The following is a 19,284-nucleotide window of genomic DNA, read 5'->3' as shown; positions in this document are numbered from 1 at the left end:
CTGCCTTACTTGCAAACTTTTATCTCCTAGTACCTGCTTAGGCTTACATTTTTAATTGACTTTTCCTTTTAAGATCTCTGAATACATTTTCATTTTCATTTTCATTTTCATTTTAGGTGGAAAGCCAGATGACATCACCGTCCTTCTTTCAATAGTGGCTGAGTATACAGACTGAGCCGCCTAGGTGTCAACTCCGGCCTTTCCTTTCATCTTCCCAAGTTCTCCCCTGCCACATGTGCTGATCCTGCTGGCGGGACCGTGTTTCTTTGCCACTGATCTCGATGGCCGGTGATGTAAGCCTTTGCCTGTCTTTTTGAGACCCGGTTGAGATCTTTGTGGAGAACCACTACTGTCGTTTGTTCGCTAGCTCATTATCTGCCAGCAACTTTGAAGAGAATCAAGATTTGAAGATAGGCCTTCACTTCCTACTGTCCTTTCTCCGATGGGATGGAGGTTTTCAAGGCCAAAATGGCTATTGCGTTTCCAAAATGGTTTAGGCATTGAAAATGATGATGTTGGTAACGTGAATTCAGAATTACAGTGTGTAAAAGGGATTTTTAAAGTCTAACACAAATTGTATGTTATGGTACATCTACTAGAAACATACATTATCATCAAAAGAAACGTTACACACGTACTATACAGTCTTTGTTATGATGATTGGGTGTGGCTTTATGTTTTCATTATAAACTCCTCTTTTTCAGGGGCTTATAATTCTGCTCTAAAACACTGCTCTGGATTATGAAGTCTTTATCCCAGGAGCTTTTTTGTTACAAATTGGAAGAAAACTTCAGTTTAGTTCTATGGATGCAAATGTTCTGTGGTTTTTAAAAGATGCCTAATTGTACTCCTGTAAGGAAAGTTTCGGCAGTTTATTGAGTGGTCCAAATCATAGGCTGGTGGCCTGATCTGCAGGAGGGGTGAGGGAGACTCCCTACCAACATTTTTCAATGGAAATATTATTCAATATTGTAAACTCCTCAAAGCCTAGAAATTTAATGTTGTGGATGAAGTTCCTCCCAGCTGTCAGATACGATGCCCCTGTGTGGGAGTCCCGGGGCCACAGGCCTCACAGTGGACAGCTGTAACATTGAATTTTGTTGGCTTTTACAGTCGTGCTACTCCTGGTCTCCCTGTCAGACCTGTCATTAGTAGCCTTGCTCTCTGTAGAGCGTGCACCACATTCGGGGAGTCTGTGTGGAAAGAGCACCTTGGGCGATGGCAACAGCACAAGAGTCCACAGGGAAAACTCCTGGTGATGATCTGACATTTGCATTTGCCCTACACAGAAATTTAGGGGTTTCTGAATCAAGCTTAATGTTTACAGTTTCCGAATAGCCATCTTGCAGTGTATAGTTTCCTTAGAAAACTACCCCGCATTCAGTTTTCCCTTTATCTGCAAGCCCAGACTTATTTTTAAGGTTTGTGTACAAGTTGACTGCTGTAAAGATATATATTTTTGGGTCAGTTTTTTTTCCTTCATTAACTTGGTGGTAGAAAATATATATATATATATATATATATATATATATATATATATATATATTTAGAAATTCTTAAATTAAAGCCATGTTTTATATATAAGTCAGGTAACATTGGTGTATAGATGAGAATGCAATTAAACCTGATGAGAATCTACTGGAGGAGAATACAGAAAGTCTCTTTCTCTAAAGGAGATACTTATTCCCTGGTTTATTGCATTAAAACTTATGTTTGAGGTTACCTCAACTTGTTTTAAAAGATTTTGTTTTGTGAATTTGTACTGTATATTTGAGTAACTGTCAAGCTTTTGTTTTATTTAAAATTGTTTAACATGTACCATGTACATGTCATTACTATATTTCAATGCATCATGCTTGTAACAGGCATTTCATTTATAATAAGAATGAGTTATTCATTTGTAAGCCGTTCAGTAATTTATCTACTATTCCTAAATTGGCATAATGTTAGATATCTATTTTGAATCACCTTTAATTACATGTCAGAATGCCTTAACTACCCTAACTTGACAAAACAGAATTCTTTGGTAGAGGAGATAGGGGACTGGGCAGGGGGATGGAGGGGAGACTGTTGAAATAATGAGTAGCCATCGTGCTTTGATAAAACACAGAAGCGTGAGTGGCAAGTGGTGGGGTATTTATTTTGCACAAACTGTTTGCAGTCTCTGTGTATTTAAAAAGTAAAGAAAGTTGCATCCAGAAGGGTTTTGTTGGAAGGAATACATTTATACTTGGACTGACAATTTCAGTTCTTTTGTTTGGGTTTTTAATTATTTCTGGTCAGAGGTATGTAGCCTTATGATCTGGATATATTTTGCATTAATTTTCCAATGCCTACATTTAATTCCTTGTAAGAGCAGTTCTGTTCAAGTCACTGGCTTTCCTCTGCTCTCATTTAACCCTTCAAACACAATCTTTATAAAGCTAGATTGGTGGTGTTTTACACAACACATTTATTTAATCAACTTACTTTTTTTGAGAAATGACTGTTAGAAACCGACATCGTTTGTGTCAGTGATGTTGAAAGTAGCAGGACAAGAATTGAGTTTCACAGTGGAACTGACTTTGGACCTGGCCTGTAGATTAGTGACACAGTATTTTCTCTATTTTCTTTTGCCCTGTCCTTTGTGTGTTGAGCACTTCATTTTGTGACTGGGGGTTGGGGGGAGTGGTCAGTTGAAGTGCTGCTTAACAGGGAACTCTCCTTCCACTCCCAGCGATCAGAGGCTCTGCTGGACCCATACTGGAATTTTCCAGGTCACAGAACCCAAGTCTCTGGGGGGTGTGACTGAGATATACTACTTGGTGGGTCTGATTCTGAACTTGATGTGTGTGTTAGTTGTATTTTAAATCAAGCAGTATAAACACACACACACACACACACACACACACACACACAATTTGCCTCATCCAATGGACTTTTATAACAAAAGAGAATTTGGATTTCTAATTTACAAATGGCAAATTATTTATCCCTCTCTGGATGCACCAAAGACCAGTAAAGTTTATAGCTTTTCCATCTATATTTATAAAGCAATACTGTATTATAAAAATCAATATTTTTATCACATGCTTGAAATTTTTATTTTATTCTGTTTTAAAATGTGCACTCTAAACATATCAGAACCTTATTTCTTCCTGTGAACTTAAGCTGCCTGCGCACAAAAAAATTTACTGAATGGATAATGCAGTAGAATCCATAGGCTCTTCAAAACTGAAAGAAGAAATGGCTGTGGGGGAAACAAGTTATTTGTCCTGAATTACTGTCCTGGCTTGATGTGGTTGATAGGTACTAAATCACAAAAGAATCCATTCCAGGTATGCATGTCTGGGGAGCGGGCTGTGTCTAGATTAGAAACTAGATTTTAGCTTTGCGTGATAGGAGTGTGTCCTCTCCTGTCAGCTGCATTTGTTCTGGATAGAACAGTAGCCTTCAGTACCACCAACCCACCACCTTGAGTAACGAGGCAGGAGTTGTTGGGATTCACTGAGTCGGTTTTGAGCATTTTGGAGATTGTAAACAAGATTGGCTAGAACTGTAAATGTTTGTCCTCTGGAATAAGTTCATGGTTCCTTGTCACCTTATACCAGCTATCTTTGGTAGAAGCTACAGCATCCAATTTCCCTGGAAACTATCACATTTTGCAGTGAAAAAATTTTACAATATGAAAAACAAAGCAAAATCTACTTATAAAATTGAAAATGTGAAGCAGAAAAGGATTTGGATTCTATTTGCTAAAAAAAAAATTCTTTACAAAATTGAACTTCTCAAACTAAACATCAACAGTGTCCATGGCAAAATTTTAACTGTTAGCAGGTAGTTTGTGGCAAAGATGGCTAAATAATGAAGCAAATTTGAATTTGTGTATACTAATGAGCTGCTTTTTTCTGTTGAGACTATCATTGTTTGTCTTACCCAAGAGGCAATGACCTGAATTGGATGTCTGAAATATAACTTATGCAGGAATAGTTCTGTAAATACATTTAAATAAACTGTAAAGATATTTAATAAATATAGTATTTATACTAACCTGCGTTAACTCCTCTTAATTTGAACCTTAACTACGTAAGACACCAGCCCTTGGCATTTTGTGGATCTCTGTCAAGTCCTCATTTCCAAGGCTCTTAGTCATTCCAGCAGTACTCCTTACTTTGTAGCTATCATTTTCTGTCTTTTACTAGTTTATCCCACTTAGCTCTTTTTCACCAGCTGGTTTACTACATCAGTTTAGCTGCCTCAAAAATTCATCAAAATGGACTGATAATTGAATGTAAAATATAGATGTTTTCCCAACTGAGAAGGCTTTTGCATCTTCCAAAAATGGTATGGAATGAAGCCACAAAAAAATCTGGTGTCATTTAAACTTAGCATTCTGTATGCAAATTATAAAACCCAAATTACATACAATTTAATAGTGTGACTATCTCTTCCAGACTTGTGCTGCATCCAGGCAATTATTGGTGAGAGTGCCTTCACAACGTGCACCCCTCTGCCCATTTCAGCGAGTGAACCAGAAACTTCATCCTCTGCAAGGAGACCTCCGGTTACTCTTGGGGTACACCTGCTCTCTGTAGTCATCCGCAATCGTTAGGAATTTGTGAAATTTCAGTGTTAATCATCAGTGTAAGCATAAGATATGTAAATCTTTAGCCTACAGTGTGAAAGGACTTAAAATTATGTGGGCATTGCCAATTTCCACAAAAAGCTTGGTGAAAGCCCATTTTCATTCACTGAGGAACATTTTGGGATGAACTTGAGTTTTTATTAGGTTATTGTGGGTAGCTCTGACTCACTGACTAAGCTACAAGAGCCAAATTCATTCTGGTTTTAGTTAGAACTCTGTTCACAGTTCTGAAGTTTACTAATTCACTCTGCCACCTTTGTGTATGAAATCCTCACAAAACGTACAACTGCTTGCCAGTTAAACATTTCCTTGTGATGTGTTGGTTCACAAAGACTCCACAGTAAGATGTTACAGAAGAGTTTGTCAGGTTATAATGGACTCTAAACAGGTTTGGGGGAGGGAGAGGCAGGCGTAAAATTACATAACAATGGTTTTGTGCCAGATTTTTTAGTCTGTTTGTTCAGGTAGGAAGCTGATTCTCAGACGGACAAAGAACAGAGACATTTGTAATCTACCTCATTTTACTCCAAACCTAGGGTCCCTGGCAGTGGAGGCTGCTGATCTATGTCAGATAACAGAAGTAATTTTTTGGCATCAGTTCCATTAGATTCTTTTCTGCATCACACTGCAAAATGTAAAAACCACATATGAAAATCAGAACAATTTAAGGCTACAAAATAAAATTTTACAATACCTAAAAAAACTCCAAAGTGAGGGGGGGTAGCTATTATTTTTATTCCAGACTTTTTTTTTCCAGAGATTGTTTTACTTAAAATCTTAAAGTATAAAAAGCAATGAACAAAAAAAGTCACGCATTACACGAGGAAAGATTGCATAACTTTTAACTGTCTGAAAGCACCCAAACTCAAATGTTTGCAATCAAATACAAAAGCTACCTACTAGTCACAAGACCACAGGCCATATTGACGCATTCCAAAGAGCTGCTGAAGAAAGTCTAAATACCTTTATAAAAACTGGCAAAGAAAATGCTAAAAGCTATAGTGTGAACGTGCACTGAATTAGAGAACTCGAATGGGCTTTTTCCCTGCACGGGAAAACTCTTCTGCCTCCCAAGTAGCATAATGGATTTAAAGTAAATATGTCCACTTAACAAGCAGCTATTTCTAGATATGGCTGTTATACCAGATGATGATGTTGAGAAAAGCAGAAACCCATCCCCCATTTCGAGGAAGGCCAAGACAATATCTTTATTGACTAAATGTGAAAACGTGTCTGAGGTTACAAGTGAGCTAGCAAATGGGCTGAGGGCCAATTCAGCCATCATTAAGTGTTAGAATGTGGAAAAACTGCCATCATTCATGTCCTCTTCACTGTCACTTGCTGTTGCCAGACCGTCAAAAGGGTGGTTGAAGCGTTCTTGCTGGTTAGAAGAAACTGCTCCAAAGAACATGCAAGAAAACTGGAGGGAAAGAAGTTACTCCACTGTTTATTCAAGTGAAAGTGCTCGTTAGATGCCCCAGGTACCAGCCCCTTTTCAGAAACCTGGCCAATACGGTCCCCTAACATTAACGGTGATGGTTCATGGAACACCCCAAACCTTCATGACTGGTCCAGCACATCCTAAAACAAAACCTTTCCCTGACTTCAAGGCACAGTTTGGGATAAGTGATGTGCTTCTGACTCTTCTAAGCCATTAAAAAAAAAAATTTTTTTTAAGTTTATTTATTTTGAGAGACAGAGTGGAGGAGGGGCAGAGAGAGAGGGAGTGTAGAGCTCTGTCAGCACAGAGCCCAGTGTGGGGCTCAAATTCACGAACCATGAGACCTGAGCTGAAACCAAGAGTGGGACACTTAACCGACTGAGCCACCTAGGTGCCCCCTGCCTGAGCCATTAAAACTCACACCAAGGCAGTGGGAGACAAAGGGACCTTCTGCGGGCTACTTGACTAATTCATCTTCCCTTTCCCTCCTGCTTCAGCAGAGGCCACCGCTCCCAGCTAAGGCCAATCCTTCCCTCCCTGTCTCTGCCTCCCAGGCCTCTCCTCTCTTGAATAGGAATATCACCACTGTAATCAAATGTCACTTATCTCTTTTTTTCTTAATACTTATTTATTTTTGAGAGACAGAGCAAACGGGAGGGGCAGAGAGAGGGAGGCAGAGGATCTGAAGCAGGCTCTGCACTGACAGCAGAGAGCCTGATGGCGGGCTCCAACTCTCCAACCGTGAGACCATGACCTGAGTTGAAGTCAGGCACCTAACCTACGGAGCCACCCAAGCGCCCCTCTCATCTTTAAAATATAAAATAGCCTTATCCCATTCCCCACTTCCAACCGTTGCCTGACCTCTGCTGTAGAGTTGTCTGCATTTACTGTCTCCATTTTCTCATTCTCCTCTTCCTCAATCCTGTCTGAAAAAGCTGCTGACCCCATCACTTCACAAACTGTTCTTGTGGTCACCCCAAATCACCACATCCTTGTCAATGACCATTTGGGGTCTTCATCCCATTTGATACTCACTGACTCTTCTCATACCTTCCCCCTGCCACACTCTCCTGGTTGCCTTTAGAATTTTCAGCTGGCTCGCCCTTTGAATTAGGGTTTCGCAGTCAGCACTACAGACATTTTGGGGCTGAGGGTTTTTCATTGTGGGGACTGTGCTGTGCAGCAGGGGATGTTGAGCGGCACCCATGGCCTCTATCCACTAGATGCCAGTAGCATTCCCCGCCCCCCACCAAATCGCAACATCCAAAAAACCCCTAGACATCGCTCTGTGTCTTCTGGGGAGCATAACCGCCCAGGTTAAGAACCACTGCTTTAGGGGCACCTTGGTGGTTCAGTCAGCTAAACGTCCGACTCTTGGTTTCAGCTCAGGTTATGAGCTCACGGTGCGTGAGATCAAGTCCCACGTTGGGCTCTGTGCTGACAGTGCAGAGCCTGCTTAGGATTCTCTGTCCCTCTCTCTCTGCCCCTACCCCACACTCGCATACTCTCTCTCTCAAAAATAAGTAAACGTTAAAAAAAAAAAAAAAAAGACATGGAGCCTGCTTAAGAGTCTCTCCTTCTTCTGCCCCTCCGAGGCTCTCATGCACACGCACACCCTCTCTTCCTCCCTCTCTCTCAAAAAATAAATAAAAATAATTAAAAATAAATAAATAATTTGCCTCAGTAAAACTGCACCCAAAATAATAAGCTACCTAGAAATAAGCCTAACCAAAGAGGTGAAAGATGTGTACTCTGAAAACTGCAAAGCACTACTGAGAGATTGCAGAGGACACAAAGAAATGGAAAGGCATTCCATGCTCATGGATTGGAAGAATAAATATTGTTAAAATGTCTATACTACCCAAAGCAATCTACTCATTTAGTGCAATTCCTACCAAAACACCAACAGCATTTTTACAAAAATAGAACACACAATCCTAAAGTTTGTATGGAACCACAGAAGACCCTAAATAGCCAAAGCAATCTTGAAAGAAAAGCAAAGCCGGAGGCATCACAATTCCGGACTTCAAGTTAAATTACAAAGCTGTAGTAATCAAAACAGTACGGTACTGGCACAAAACCAGACACATAGATCAATGGAAGAGAATAGAAAATCCAGAAATAAACCCACAATTACATGGCCAATTAATCTTCGATGAAAGAATATCCAATGGGACAAAGAATGTCTCTTCAACAAATGGAGTTGGGAAAACTGGACCACTTACTTACACCATACACAAAAATAAATTCAAAATGGATTAAAGATCTAAATGGGAGACCTGAAATCACAAAAATCCTAGAAGAAAACACAAGCAGTAACTTCTTTGACACAGGCAGTAGCAACTTCTTTATAGACATGTCTCCTGAGGCACGGGAAACAAAAGCAAAAATAAACTATTGGGACTACATCAAAATAAAAAGCTGCTGCACAGTGCAGGAAACGATCAACAAAACTAAAAGGCAACCTACAGAATAGGGAAGTGGTTTGCAAATGACCTATCCAGTACAGGGGTAGTATCCAAAATATGTAAAGAATTTATGACACTCGAGCACCTGGGTGACTCAGCTGGTTAAGCCTCCGACTCTTGATTTCAGCTCAGGTCATGATCTCATGGTTCGTGAGTTTGAACCCCACAACAGACTCCACGCTTACAGTGCAGAGCCTACTTGGGTTCTGTCTTTTTCCCTCTCTCTGCCTCACACCTGCTTCCGTGCTGTCTCCCTCTCTCAAAATAAATAAATATTTAAGCAGAAAAAACAACACACTTTTAGGACTTTGCCTTGAAGATACACTTTCGACAATATGAAAATACATGTGTAAAAGTTATTCGCTGCAGCTTTGTAACTGCAAAATATAAGGGGGGATTATCTAAATGCCCACATATAAGAGAATGGTTGAATGAATTATGGTACATCACAGGTGAAATACTACACAACTGTTGGGCGGGGGGGAAACATAGAAAGTGACAGGGAGTGATTTGCAGTACATACTAGTAGGTGCAAAAAGCCAAGCGGAAAACGGCATGTATAGTATAAGAAAGGAGAAGAAATAAAATATATGCATCTGCTCATTTGTGCAAAACTAACACAAATGATCAATGAAAAACTAATGAGATGTATTCTCTACAAAGGGTACAAAGAAGGGAGTGATGATCCCTTCTTTGTCTCTGCAGAGACGCTTGCATAGTTCTGACTTCTAGTGCTGTTCACGGGTCAGCACTCAAAGACCAAATCAACAAGGATTTGGGGAGAACCAGAATGGAAGACAAGCAAACAAAGGTATCCATATGATGATTAATATAACCATACTGAAATATGAGTGAAGGAAGAAACTACCCTAAGTAACTTCGAAAAATGGTCTTTTGAATATACACTTTATAGCTAAAGACACAAAAATGTTCACAAATATTATACCTCTGTTAGCAGATTCATTTTTCCAGGGGTATGGGTTAGCAATTCTGAAACTACGTTCTTGGACTGAGCAATAAGTAAACATGTTGTGGATAGTAACAGCCAAGTTTCTCATTGTCAGACAAAGGAGTTATAAAGAAAAGGGGGAGGCCAGTATGAACCCTGTGGTGTTGGACTGGAACTGGAGGTATCATTATGAATGCATGGGTTTTCGTGTACATATGTATGTATGTACACAAATAGATACAAAAATCGATCAGTATGTGTGTATGTGTCAATAAATGCATATGTTTCCTAGTTCTGTCTGCTGAGAGGCCCTAGAAGCAAGGAAACCCAAGTACAAAGGAGCACAAAACCTACTACCCACAAGTTGTTTTTGTCTACCATCCGCAATCAAAGGAACCAGGACTCTGGGAGGAATGGCTGATTCCATTTGGGTTGGAGTCAGAGAAATACAAGTTAAGCCTAGCACACTTTAAATTTCCCAAAAGTAAGTAAGTGCTCAAAAAATGCTGGAGACATGCCAAAGAGATAGTCTCCCAGTGGCCAAATACGGAGAGTTCAAGCAACAAAATAAATGATAGTTATGGATCATTACCCAGAAAGTAATATTAATATCCAAGAGTATTTTGTGATCTAAATAACTGAATAACAGATGGGGGGAAGGAAAGTTATTAAAGTGCAATTTCATCAGATAATAGAAAAATTACCCACCAAAAAATTACCATTTGTCAAGCATCACAGTAATAACTATTTTAGACAAAAAAAGCATCAATGGATGCTAAAATTAGTAGGCAAAAAGTAGGATGAGAAACAGGATATCCATGTAGTTTCAAAGTATCTTCCACCACGACGCCTTCAATTACTAACAGAAAAAAGTACCCTTACAGTGGAGAGATCTGGCAGATAACACCTTAACTATATGATAAAAATTAGGATTACCAAGGCAAGTCTCCATCATGTGCCTCCAGATATGATGTAGAAGAACACAGCGTCATTCTGTTGTATTCTTACTAAAAATACACAGCTGGAATTTAACCATGAAGAAATCATCAGGAAAATTCAAAATCAGGGATATTCTAGTGAAGTGTCAAGGTAAAGAAAGGCAAAACAAGATTTAGAAAATGTTCCAGACTAAAGGAGACTGTTAACATTTAGGGAATCTGGGTAAATGGCATGTTGGAATTATATACTAAATTCTGTGAGTCTGAATTTATTTCAAAATTAAAAAAAAATTGATGTGCATGTGTACAAGTATGAGTGTGTACACATGCACAGAAAAAGTCTTAACAGGTAGAGTAATAATAAAAGTGTTCATAGTGATTATCTCTGAAAATCTCTTATTTGTACTTTCTGATTTTTCTCTGATGAAATGATAATTGTACTGTTACACATAAATGTTAGCATTTGGAGAGTCTGCGAGAAGGGTATGTAGGAATTCTTTGTACTAATTTTGCAACTTTTTAGAAGTGAAATTATTTTAAAACGAAAAGTTAAAAATAAACGAAACAAACAGGATGGGCCATATTATAAGAATGTCACTAGCACCATAATGGCTACAATTTTAGTCTGGTTCACAGGTGATGGCCCTCTAGCGTGCACGGCAGATAACTGCTAATCAACTAGAGATACAACTTGAGTCATTCTCAGCTTGCCCAACCAAATGACTGACAGGTGGTGTTACTAGAGAGGAAACCTATCTGCCATTCCCGGCGTGGAGTGTGTTCTGCAATGGGGCAAGAGGGAGGGAAGGAGGAGGCCCAGTGAAGAGCATAGTAAATATCTTAGGGACGGTCCCCGAATGCCATTCTGAGGAGTTTAGGTGTAATCTCATGGGAAAAAAGGAATGATCCAAGAGTTTTGAAGACAGGAGAGTGACGTGTAAAAATAACATTTAATGAGCACCGACCATGTGCCAGCTCCATATATTGGTTCAATTAGTTTCCACGGTTCTAATTAATGGGTAGTAGTATTATTATCTCCATTTTACCGATTAAAAAAAAAAAAAAAAAAACTAAGACAAAGAAGAGTAACTTGTCCTAGTCACACAGCTAGTAAGTGGCAAGCAGGGATGTGAACCCAGGAGCTCTAAATCTGGACCCAGCACTCTGAACCCCTGTACTCCATCCTCAGCTAGAAGGTTTGCGCAAGATCTTCTAAAACACTTTGAGGAGAACCAGAGTGCAGGGGAATGGAGGCATGGAGGCCAACCTGAAGGCTCACAGTAGTTTGGGAGGAAGATGGTATGGGGATACATACTTAACCATATTGCAATTTCAGTTTTGCAGGAATTTGCCACATTACGGTAAATAATTCCCTTTAAAAATAGAATTTCCTTTTTAGAATTTAAGTGACGTGATGGGAAATTTGAAGAAGAGTACCTGTAATGGTGCTCATGGAGCTTACAGTTCTTTATACATGTCACTTTCCCTACTGAGGAAACGGGCAATCTCAGTGAATTTCAGGGAGGTGAAGCAGTCAGAAAATGTTTTTGTGTTGTTATCTGTGAAAAAGTAAGCACATAACGTGTGACCAAAAAAAAGAGGAGGGGGAAAACACTTTCATATAATCAAAGGACAAATTTCTGTTTTCACTTTATGGCCAAGCTAGGAATACAGAAGACAAAACTGTCAACTGCTAGGAATGGAACAGGTATTCAGTAAACCTTATAGGGGCACCTAGGTGGCTCAATGGGTTGAGCTCCGACTTCAGCTCAGGTCGTGATCTCGCAGTCCTTGAGTTCGAGCCCCGCATTGGGCTCTGTGCTGACAGCTCAGAACTCGGAGCTTGCTTCGGATCTTGTGTTTCCCTCTCTCTCTGCCCCTCCCATGCTCACGCTCTCTCTCTCTCTCTCTCTCTCTCTCTCTCAAAAATAAAATAAACATTGAAAATTTTTAAAGAGGGGTGCCTGGGTGGCTCAGTTGGTTAAGCGTCCAACTTCGGCTCAGGTCATGATCTCAAGGTCAGTAGATTTGAGCCCCATGTTGGGCTCTGTGCTGACAGCCTGGAGCCTGCTTCAGACTCTGTGTCTCCCTCTCTCTGTGCCCCTCCCCCGCTCAAGTTCTGTCTCTCAAAAATAAATAAATGTTAACATTTTGTTTTAATTTTTTAAAGAAAAAATAAACACTCATAGCATCAAACTGAATAATAAATGGAGTTTACAACCCAATTTTACTATTCTAAAAATCTTTTATACAGCATAAAAGATAGTGACTTTTACAAATATTCTTTCTCCCTTCAATTTTCTAATTCTAAGAAACTCGTATTTCCAGTAAAAGTAGCTTGAATAAAACATTAATGTAAACATGTTAAATTGGGACTGGTATTTCAGATACTTCACTTTTCTAATAAATCCTATTTATCTTCAGCTCAATAGATATAATAAGGTTTAACACAACAGCACTCCATAAAGCTTATTATCCACCTAGTAAAATGTTGGTAGTACAAGTGTTATTAGCTGGGACTCCACTATGAAAAAATTTATGATGTTTGTTGGGATGAAATTTGTATTTGTACTACAATGAGTAAAGGGTTTCCCAGCCAAATTTGAAAACTAAAATGAGGACACTTATTTTAGAAAAGAAATTATATGATTTCAGCAAAGTATTTGTACTCACAGATAAGTATCTTGTAAGAAATCATAATTTATTCTTTTAAACAAGTGACCCAAATCTCTACTTGAATATACTTTGTTACTCAATGAGCAATTTTTAACTCTTTTGTACTGACAGTCTATATAAGTCAGTCTTTGCACCATCTCAGACTGGTTTCACCTCTGCCCTATCAAAAAGTAAGGATGAACTAATTTCAGGATATTGGGGTGAGCTTGGGCAAGGAGACTGCAAAAGGAGACAGATGATGAGAATTCCTGACTGAGACACGGTCGGGTCAGTCGCGTCTCAACGCTTTCCCTTTACCTTCCTCAGATACGGAGACCCTGGCACCTCCTCCGTGTCGCTGACGCTGCTTTCCGACACTTCACTCCTGTCTCCATTCGCTCTTTTCATTATGGGGCTGCCACAGTTTTCCAGTGCAGAGACATCTGTGAGAGTCTCCTTTGGATAAAGCCTTTTAGGTGCTACTTTTCTCAGGATACATTCTGGGGCCTTGCTGGTTACATTTTTACCAGCCTCTGAATTTGAACTCAGCGGCTCTGACCTGAGGTATTAAGAGATTAAATGAATGAACTGTTTGCCTGGAAATATATATTTTCATATAACTGATGAAGCAATATGGGATGACAGTGATAACACTGGTTTAGAGAATATATTGAAACAACACGGAACTAGTTGTTGAAAGTTAAAATTTACATATATGATTATTTAGAAATTCTCCCTACAGATTCAAATTCTTCAGTAAAGCAACCCAGTGTGCATGAGACAAACCTGTGATGTAGTAACAGGACCAAAAGTTAGAAAAAAAGTCAAATACTAAACATCTGTATGATAGTATTTTATACAGTCAATAAAAATCATGTTTCCAGGGCCACCTAGCCAACTCAGTCTGTAGAGCATGTGACTCTTGATCTCACGGTTGTGAGTTTGGGCCCCATGTTGTATGCAGAAATTACTTAGAAATAAAATCTTAAAGAAAAACCATGTTTCCGAATCATAATCAGTGATACTGGAACATATTCACAATATATTCTGTGGGGGAAAAACAAGATAGAAAACTACATATGCTATATGATCCTGATCTTATTTTAAAATGCAAGTATATGCAAAATAAGAGAAAAAAAAGGTGAGGCAAATGTTAGCAGTAGCTATCTCTAGGTAGTGCAATTTTGATTATCTTCTTTCTACTCTTCTGTATTTTCCAAATTTCCCATAGTACCTTTAAGCTACTTTTACAGTGAAGAACCCTGCCCCCCCCCCAAAAAAAAAAAAAAAAGTTACTAAGAGACAAAAAAAAGGGAAGGAAAAACAATGGCTGTCTCCTTGTCTGAGAAAGAGAGTTCTAGGCAGTGATAAAAACTGTCCGGTGAAGCTTAACACCATATCCCTCCTAAAAAATGACTACCAAAAATGGAAATGAGTTTTGGGTAGTAACAAAGATAAACCAAAACTATTAAATTCTGATCAGAACAGAAAAAGCAAATTTCTAACACATGACTGAGGATATCTCAATGCTAGTTAGGTCCTACCATAGCTCTTCCTGATTCGGTCAATCTGATCTAATGTTTTGTTCCTCGACTGTTTCCTAAATGAATGCCGATGAATTATTTCAGAATAAGATTGCAATGGCTTTTTCGCAAACAATAAAGATGTTGAAACATTGGCCTTACCTTTTTTGTTTTGGGGAAAGACACAGTGACTGAGGAGAAGATGCTCTACTTGGCTCATCAGCTAATGTAGCCAAAATAAAGTTAGCTTCCAATAACATATCATCAATACTTAAAGCCATAGGTCTAAAAAAAGGCAAAGTCAGAGCAAACATCATACACATTTTCTGATGGACACTGGGAAAACATTAAAAAATGACACTTAATTCAAGAGTAAAAGGAGATCATAGAAGTAGAAGTCCTTTTTGTCTTTTCACAAAGTTAACGCACTCCTAAGAGCCGAAAGGGACCTTAGACATCATCAGATCTGATTTCATAAAACACATCTATCCTAACCTAATCTCATTTGAAATTTTAGTTCTGAAATACCATATAAAATATCATAGCTTCATAGAGATTAGACTTATTTAAGCCATGTATAATTTTCTAATTAGGCAATTTATTCGGCACCATGTCAAATTTATAAGTGTTTTCACTCTGCAGAATATATCTTTCTCAATTACCAATTAAAAAATGCCCTGTTATGGCATCCTTCAAAATTCTAGTTTGATAAGTGTTGCTGATAAAGTAAGCAATTCCTGAGGTGTGAATTAACTGCAAAGCGATCCAAAGGGGTTTATTATTGATACATAACAACAATTAAAAAAAAAAAAACTCAGAAAACTTCCCAAGGACTTACTTCCCAGGAAAATCAAAATGAATGGCTATAGGAGCATGTGTAGCTTCTGAAAACGTCAGTATTCCCTGAAAAAAAAATAAGAAGAAAAATAGTTGAAATCTTTATTTAAAAATTACCAGTGAAATTTTGACACAAATTTTTGTTTACCTTCAATTCTTTGAAGCAAAATGTTATTTCACTATCAACTCCAATTTGAAAGAAGTCAAACTCATCTGGGCCAACAAACATCTCACTGTACACAGAACTGGTCAAATCTGTTCGACATTATAGGAAAATAAAGAATAAAATTAGTTCCAGAGGTACTTGTGAAATTTTTTTAAAATGGTTTTTTTTTTTTTTGAGAGAGAGAGAGCATGTGTGAGCATGGAGACACAGAGAGATGGAGAGAGAGAATCCCAAGCTGGTTCCACACTGTCAGCACAGAACCCAATGTGGGGCTCGATCTCACAAACTGTGAGATCATGACCTGAGCTGAAATCAAGAGTCGGATGCTTAACCCACTGAGCCACCCAGGCACCCCATTTGTTAAATTTTAATATGAAAATTCAACTGTAAGTGGTAGATTAAAAATAGCCACAAGTCCTTTGACATTCCTTCATTGAGAGATGGGGTCTATGTCTATGTCCCCCTCTCCTGAATTTGGGTAGGAGGGCTCTCTGACTACTGAGACCAATAGGATATGGCGCTATAGGTGAAATGACCTGGTGCTGGTTTCTGAAGAGACTGGCAACTTCTACTTCCTCTATTCTCTATCCACTTCCTCTATCCTGTAACACTCACTCTTGGAACTCAGCCACCATGCTGAGTTCATGCTATATGAAGTCCAAGTTAATGGAGAGGCCATATCTATGCAGTCACTCTGGTTAACGGCCCAACTGTGTTCCCAAGATCAACTATCAGACATCTTGGATGTCTTCAGATGATTCCAGACCCAGCCGCTATCTAACTGCAATTGCATGAAAGACCCCCAAGTGAGAACTGTCTAGCTGAGCCTCATAAACCCACAGAAACATAAGTGACAAGAATAAATTATTTTGTTTTTCACTGCAAAAATGTTTGATATAAATGCTCAGAAATATATACACACACACGAGTACCTTTTCTTCCATTTTCTTTTTACACCTTACTTGAAGTGTAATTAACATACACTGTTATATTAGTTTCACATATATAATAATTCAACAATTCTATACATTCCTCAGTATTCATCAATATAAGTGTATTCTTAATCCCCTTTATCTATATCAACAATCCCCCTACTTACCTTCCCTCTGCCAACCACTGGTTTGTTCTCTATACTGACGAGAATGGGCAAGGGGCGCCTGGGTGGCTCAGTTGGTTAATTGTCCAACTTCGGTTCAGGTCATGATCTCACAGTTTGTGGGTTCAAGCCCCGCATCAGGCTCCGTGCTGACAGCTCAGAGCTCAGAGCCTGGAGCCTGCTTGGGATTCTGTGTCTCATTCTCTCTCTGCCCCTCCCCCACTTGTGCTCTGTCTCTGTCTCTCAAAAATAAACGTAAAAAAAAAATTTTTTTTTTAAAAAGAGAGAGAATGCTGGGGCACCTGGGTGGCTCAGTCAGTTAAGTCTTTGGCTCAGGTCATGATATCACAGCTCATGAGTTCAAGCCCCGCATCGGGCTCTGCCTGGAGCCTGCTTCAGATTCTGTGTCTCCCTCTCTCTCTGCCCCACCCCTGCTCGTGCTCTGTCTCTCTCTCTCCTTCAAAAATAAATGAACATTAAATAATATAAAAGAGAATGCTTTTTGTTTGTTTCTCTTCTTTGTTCGTTCATTTGTTTCTTAAATTCCACATGAGTGAAATCATATAGTATTTGTCTTTCTCTGATTGATTTATTGCATTTAGCATTATATCCTTTAGGTACACCCAGGTTGTTTTAAATGGAAAAATTTCATTCTTTTTTATGGCTGAGTAATAATTACATTATATACATACCACATCTTCTCTATCCATTCGTCTATGGATGGACTTGGGTTGCTTCCAAATCTTGGTTGTTCTAAATAATGCTACAGTGAACACAGGGGTGCATATATCTTTTCAAGTCAATGTTTACATTTTCTTTGGGTAAATACCCAATAGTGGAATTATTGGATCATATTGTATTTGGGGTTTTTTTTTTTTATGTTTATTTAAGAGAGAGAGAGACAGCAAGCACAAGCAGCGAAGGTGCAGAGAGAGAGGTAGAGAGAAGATCCCAAGCACAGAGCCCGAGACAGGGCTCAATCTCACAAACCATGAGACCATGACCTGAGCTGAAATCAAGGGGCAGACGCTTAACCAACTGAGCCACCCACATGCCCCTAGTATTTCAATTTTTAATTTTTTCAGGAAACTCTATACTATTTTACACAGAGGCTGCACCAATTTATATTCCCACCATCAGTGCACAAGAGTTCTTTTTTCTCAACATCCTCGCCAACACTTATTATTTCTATGTTTTTTATTTTAGCCATTCTGACAGCTTTAAGATGATTATCTCATTGTGTGTTGTGTTTTTTTTCTTTAAAGGAAGACAGACTACCACATGCAGCACCTCATTTGTATGTGTCTCAAGTCTTGGAAGCTTGACTACCCAAGTTCTCCTGCAAAAGGACCGTGAGAGCTTGTTTGAAGGTTGTAGCAGGGGAGAGCAGCTACTTGTATACCGTTGACCAAAGAACAGTCCTCTATCAGGGAAGGTCATCCTCTTCAACTGAGCACACAGCTTCTGGAGGGACACACATCAAGCGGTAAGGGAGGAAGGGGACACCTGCCTAGCCAGACAGATTAGCCAAATCAACCCTGGCAATGGATGGGGTGACAGATGTTGCAGCCAGGTCACCCTCACATTCTCATTGTGGTTTTGATTTGCATTTCCCTGCTGATGAGTGATGTTGAGCATCTTTTCATATGTCTGTGGCCATCTGTATGCATTCTTTGGAAAAATGGGTATTTAGGTCCTCTGCCCCTTTTTTATTGAATTACTTTTAATAGCTTCACAGTATTTCATTACTTTCACTCAACCAATCTTCTGTCGTTAAATCTAAAGTATACAAGGAGATGTCCCAAACTATTAAAACTGCTTATCTCTGGATAGTGGGATTTCAGGTGACTTTTTTTTTTTAGTGTTTGTGTTTTTTATTTTCTTCAATGACCATGAATTATGTAAGAACAAAGGATAAACAGTATATACTTTTTAAAAGGATCAAACACTACCCTAAAAATACATTATTATCAAACAAGAACGCTCATGTCACTCCCAGTGTACTAGTACAGAGTAAGTTCAGTAATAAACAGATGGGGCTCAGGGTTAAGCATCCAACTTTGGCTCAGGTCATGATCTCACAGTTCACGGGTTCGAGCCCCGCATCAGGCTCTGTGCTGACAACTCGGAGCCTGGAGCCTGCTTCAGATTCTGTGTCTCCCACTCTCTCTGTCCCTCCCCCACTTGCACTCTGTCTCTGTCTCTCAAAAATGAATGAATGTTAAAAAAAAACCTTAAAAAATAAAATGCATAATTGGGTCTCCAATTGCTACTTGTGCCCATAAGTCCCCAGTCAACCATAACTATAACTACTCATTAGAAAGCTTCTCACAAGGGACAGTGTCTCCTGGTGAGACACAATGGCCATCTTTATTCAGAGATGGCACTACGGAATATAAAACAGACCCTTTTACTAGAATAAGCATATATTTTCCAAATCATGCACTTCTGGGTGTCAAAAAACAATGCTAGATAAGACTTCAGAGAAACAATAATAACACAGTGGTATTGAGCCTGTGCCTTGAAGCCTACATTCAGATAATATTCCAGCACTACTAACTGTGTGACACCAGGCAAGTCACTTCGT

At 39.1% G+C, this 19,284-nt stretch overlaps 2 protein-coding genes across 4 annotated transcripts in view; one reads left to right on the top strand and one right to left on the bottom strand.

Moving 5' to 3' along the window:
• Window positions 1-4,029, top strand: part of PPTC7 (protein phosphatase targeting COQ7) — a 37,599-nt gene extending 33,570 nt beyond the window's left edge. Inside the window, exon 6 of the mRNA XM_060612264.3 lies at window positions 117-4,029. Within this exon, the coding sequence (XP_060468247.1) occupies window positions 117-175 (59 nt within the window). The 3' untranslated portion in view covers window positions 176-4,029. The remainder of the gene's footprint in view (window positions 1-116) is intronic.
• A 92-nt stretch (window positions 4,030-4,121) lies between these two features.
• RAD9B (RAD9 checkpoint clamp component B) overlaps window positions 4,122-19,284 on the bottom strand; it is a 30,613-nt gene continuing 15,450 nt past the window's right edge. For 2 of the 3 annotated variants that reach the window (XM_078435814.2, XM_078435815.2), the window contains 5 exons: window positions 15,584-15,690; window positions 15,437-15,501; window positions 14,761-14,883; window positions 13,394-13,634; window positions 5,347-6,044 (listed from right to left, as the gene is read on the bottom strand). In XM_078435814.2, the coding sequence (XP_078291940.1) occupies window positions 5,916-6,044; window positions 13,394-13,634; window positions 14,761-14,883; window positions 15,437-15,501; window positions 15,584-15,690 (665 nt within the window). In that variant the 3' untranslated portion in view covers window positions 5,347-5,915. Of the gene's footprint in view, window positions 5,250-5,346; window positions 6,045-10,418; window positions 10,504-13,393; window positions 13,635-14,760; window positions 14,884-15,436; window positions 15,502-15,583; window positions 15,691-19,284 lie in introns of those variants that run through there. The other variant, XR_013551376.2, reaches the window with a different exon arrangement.

This window comes from Panthera onca, chromosome D3 (assembly GCF_046562875.1).
Source record: "Panthera onca isolate mPanOnc1 chromosome D3, mPanOnc1 haplotype 2, whole genome shotgun sequence".
NCBI classification, from domain to species: domain Eukaryota; kingdom Metazoa; phylum Chordata; class Mammalia; order Carnivora; family Felidae; genus Panthera; species Panthera onca.
The sequence above is the reverse complement of the archived record's forward strand: the minus strand, read 5'-3'. Positions and strand labels throughout refer to the sequence as shown.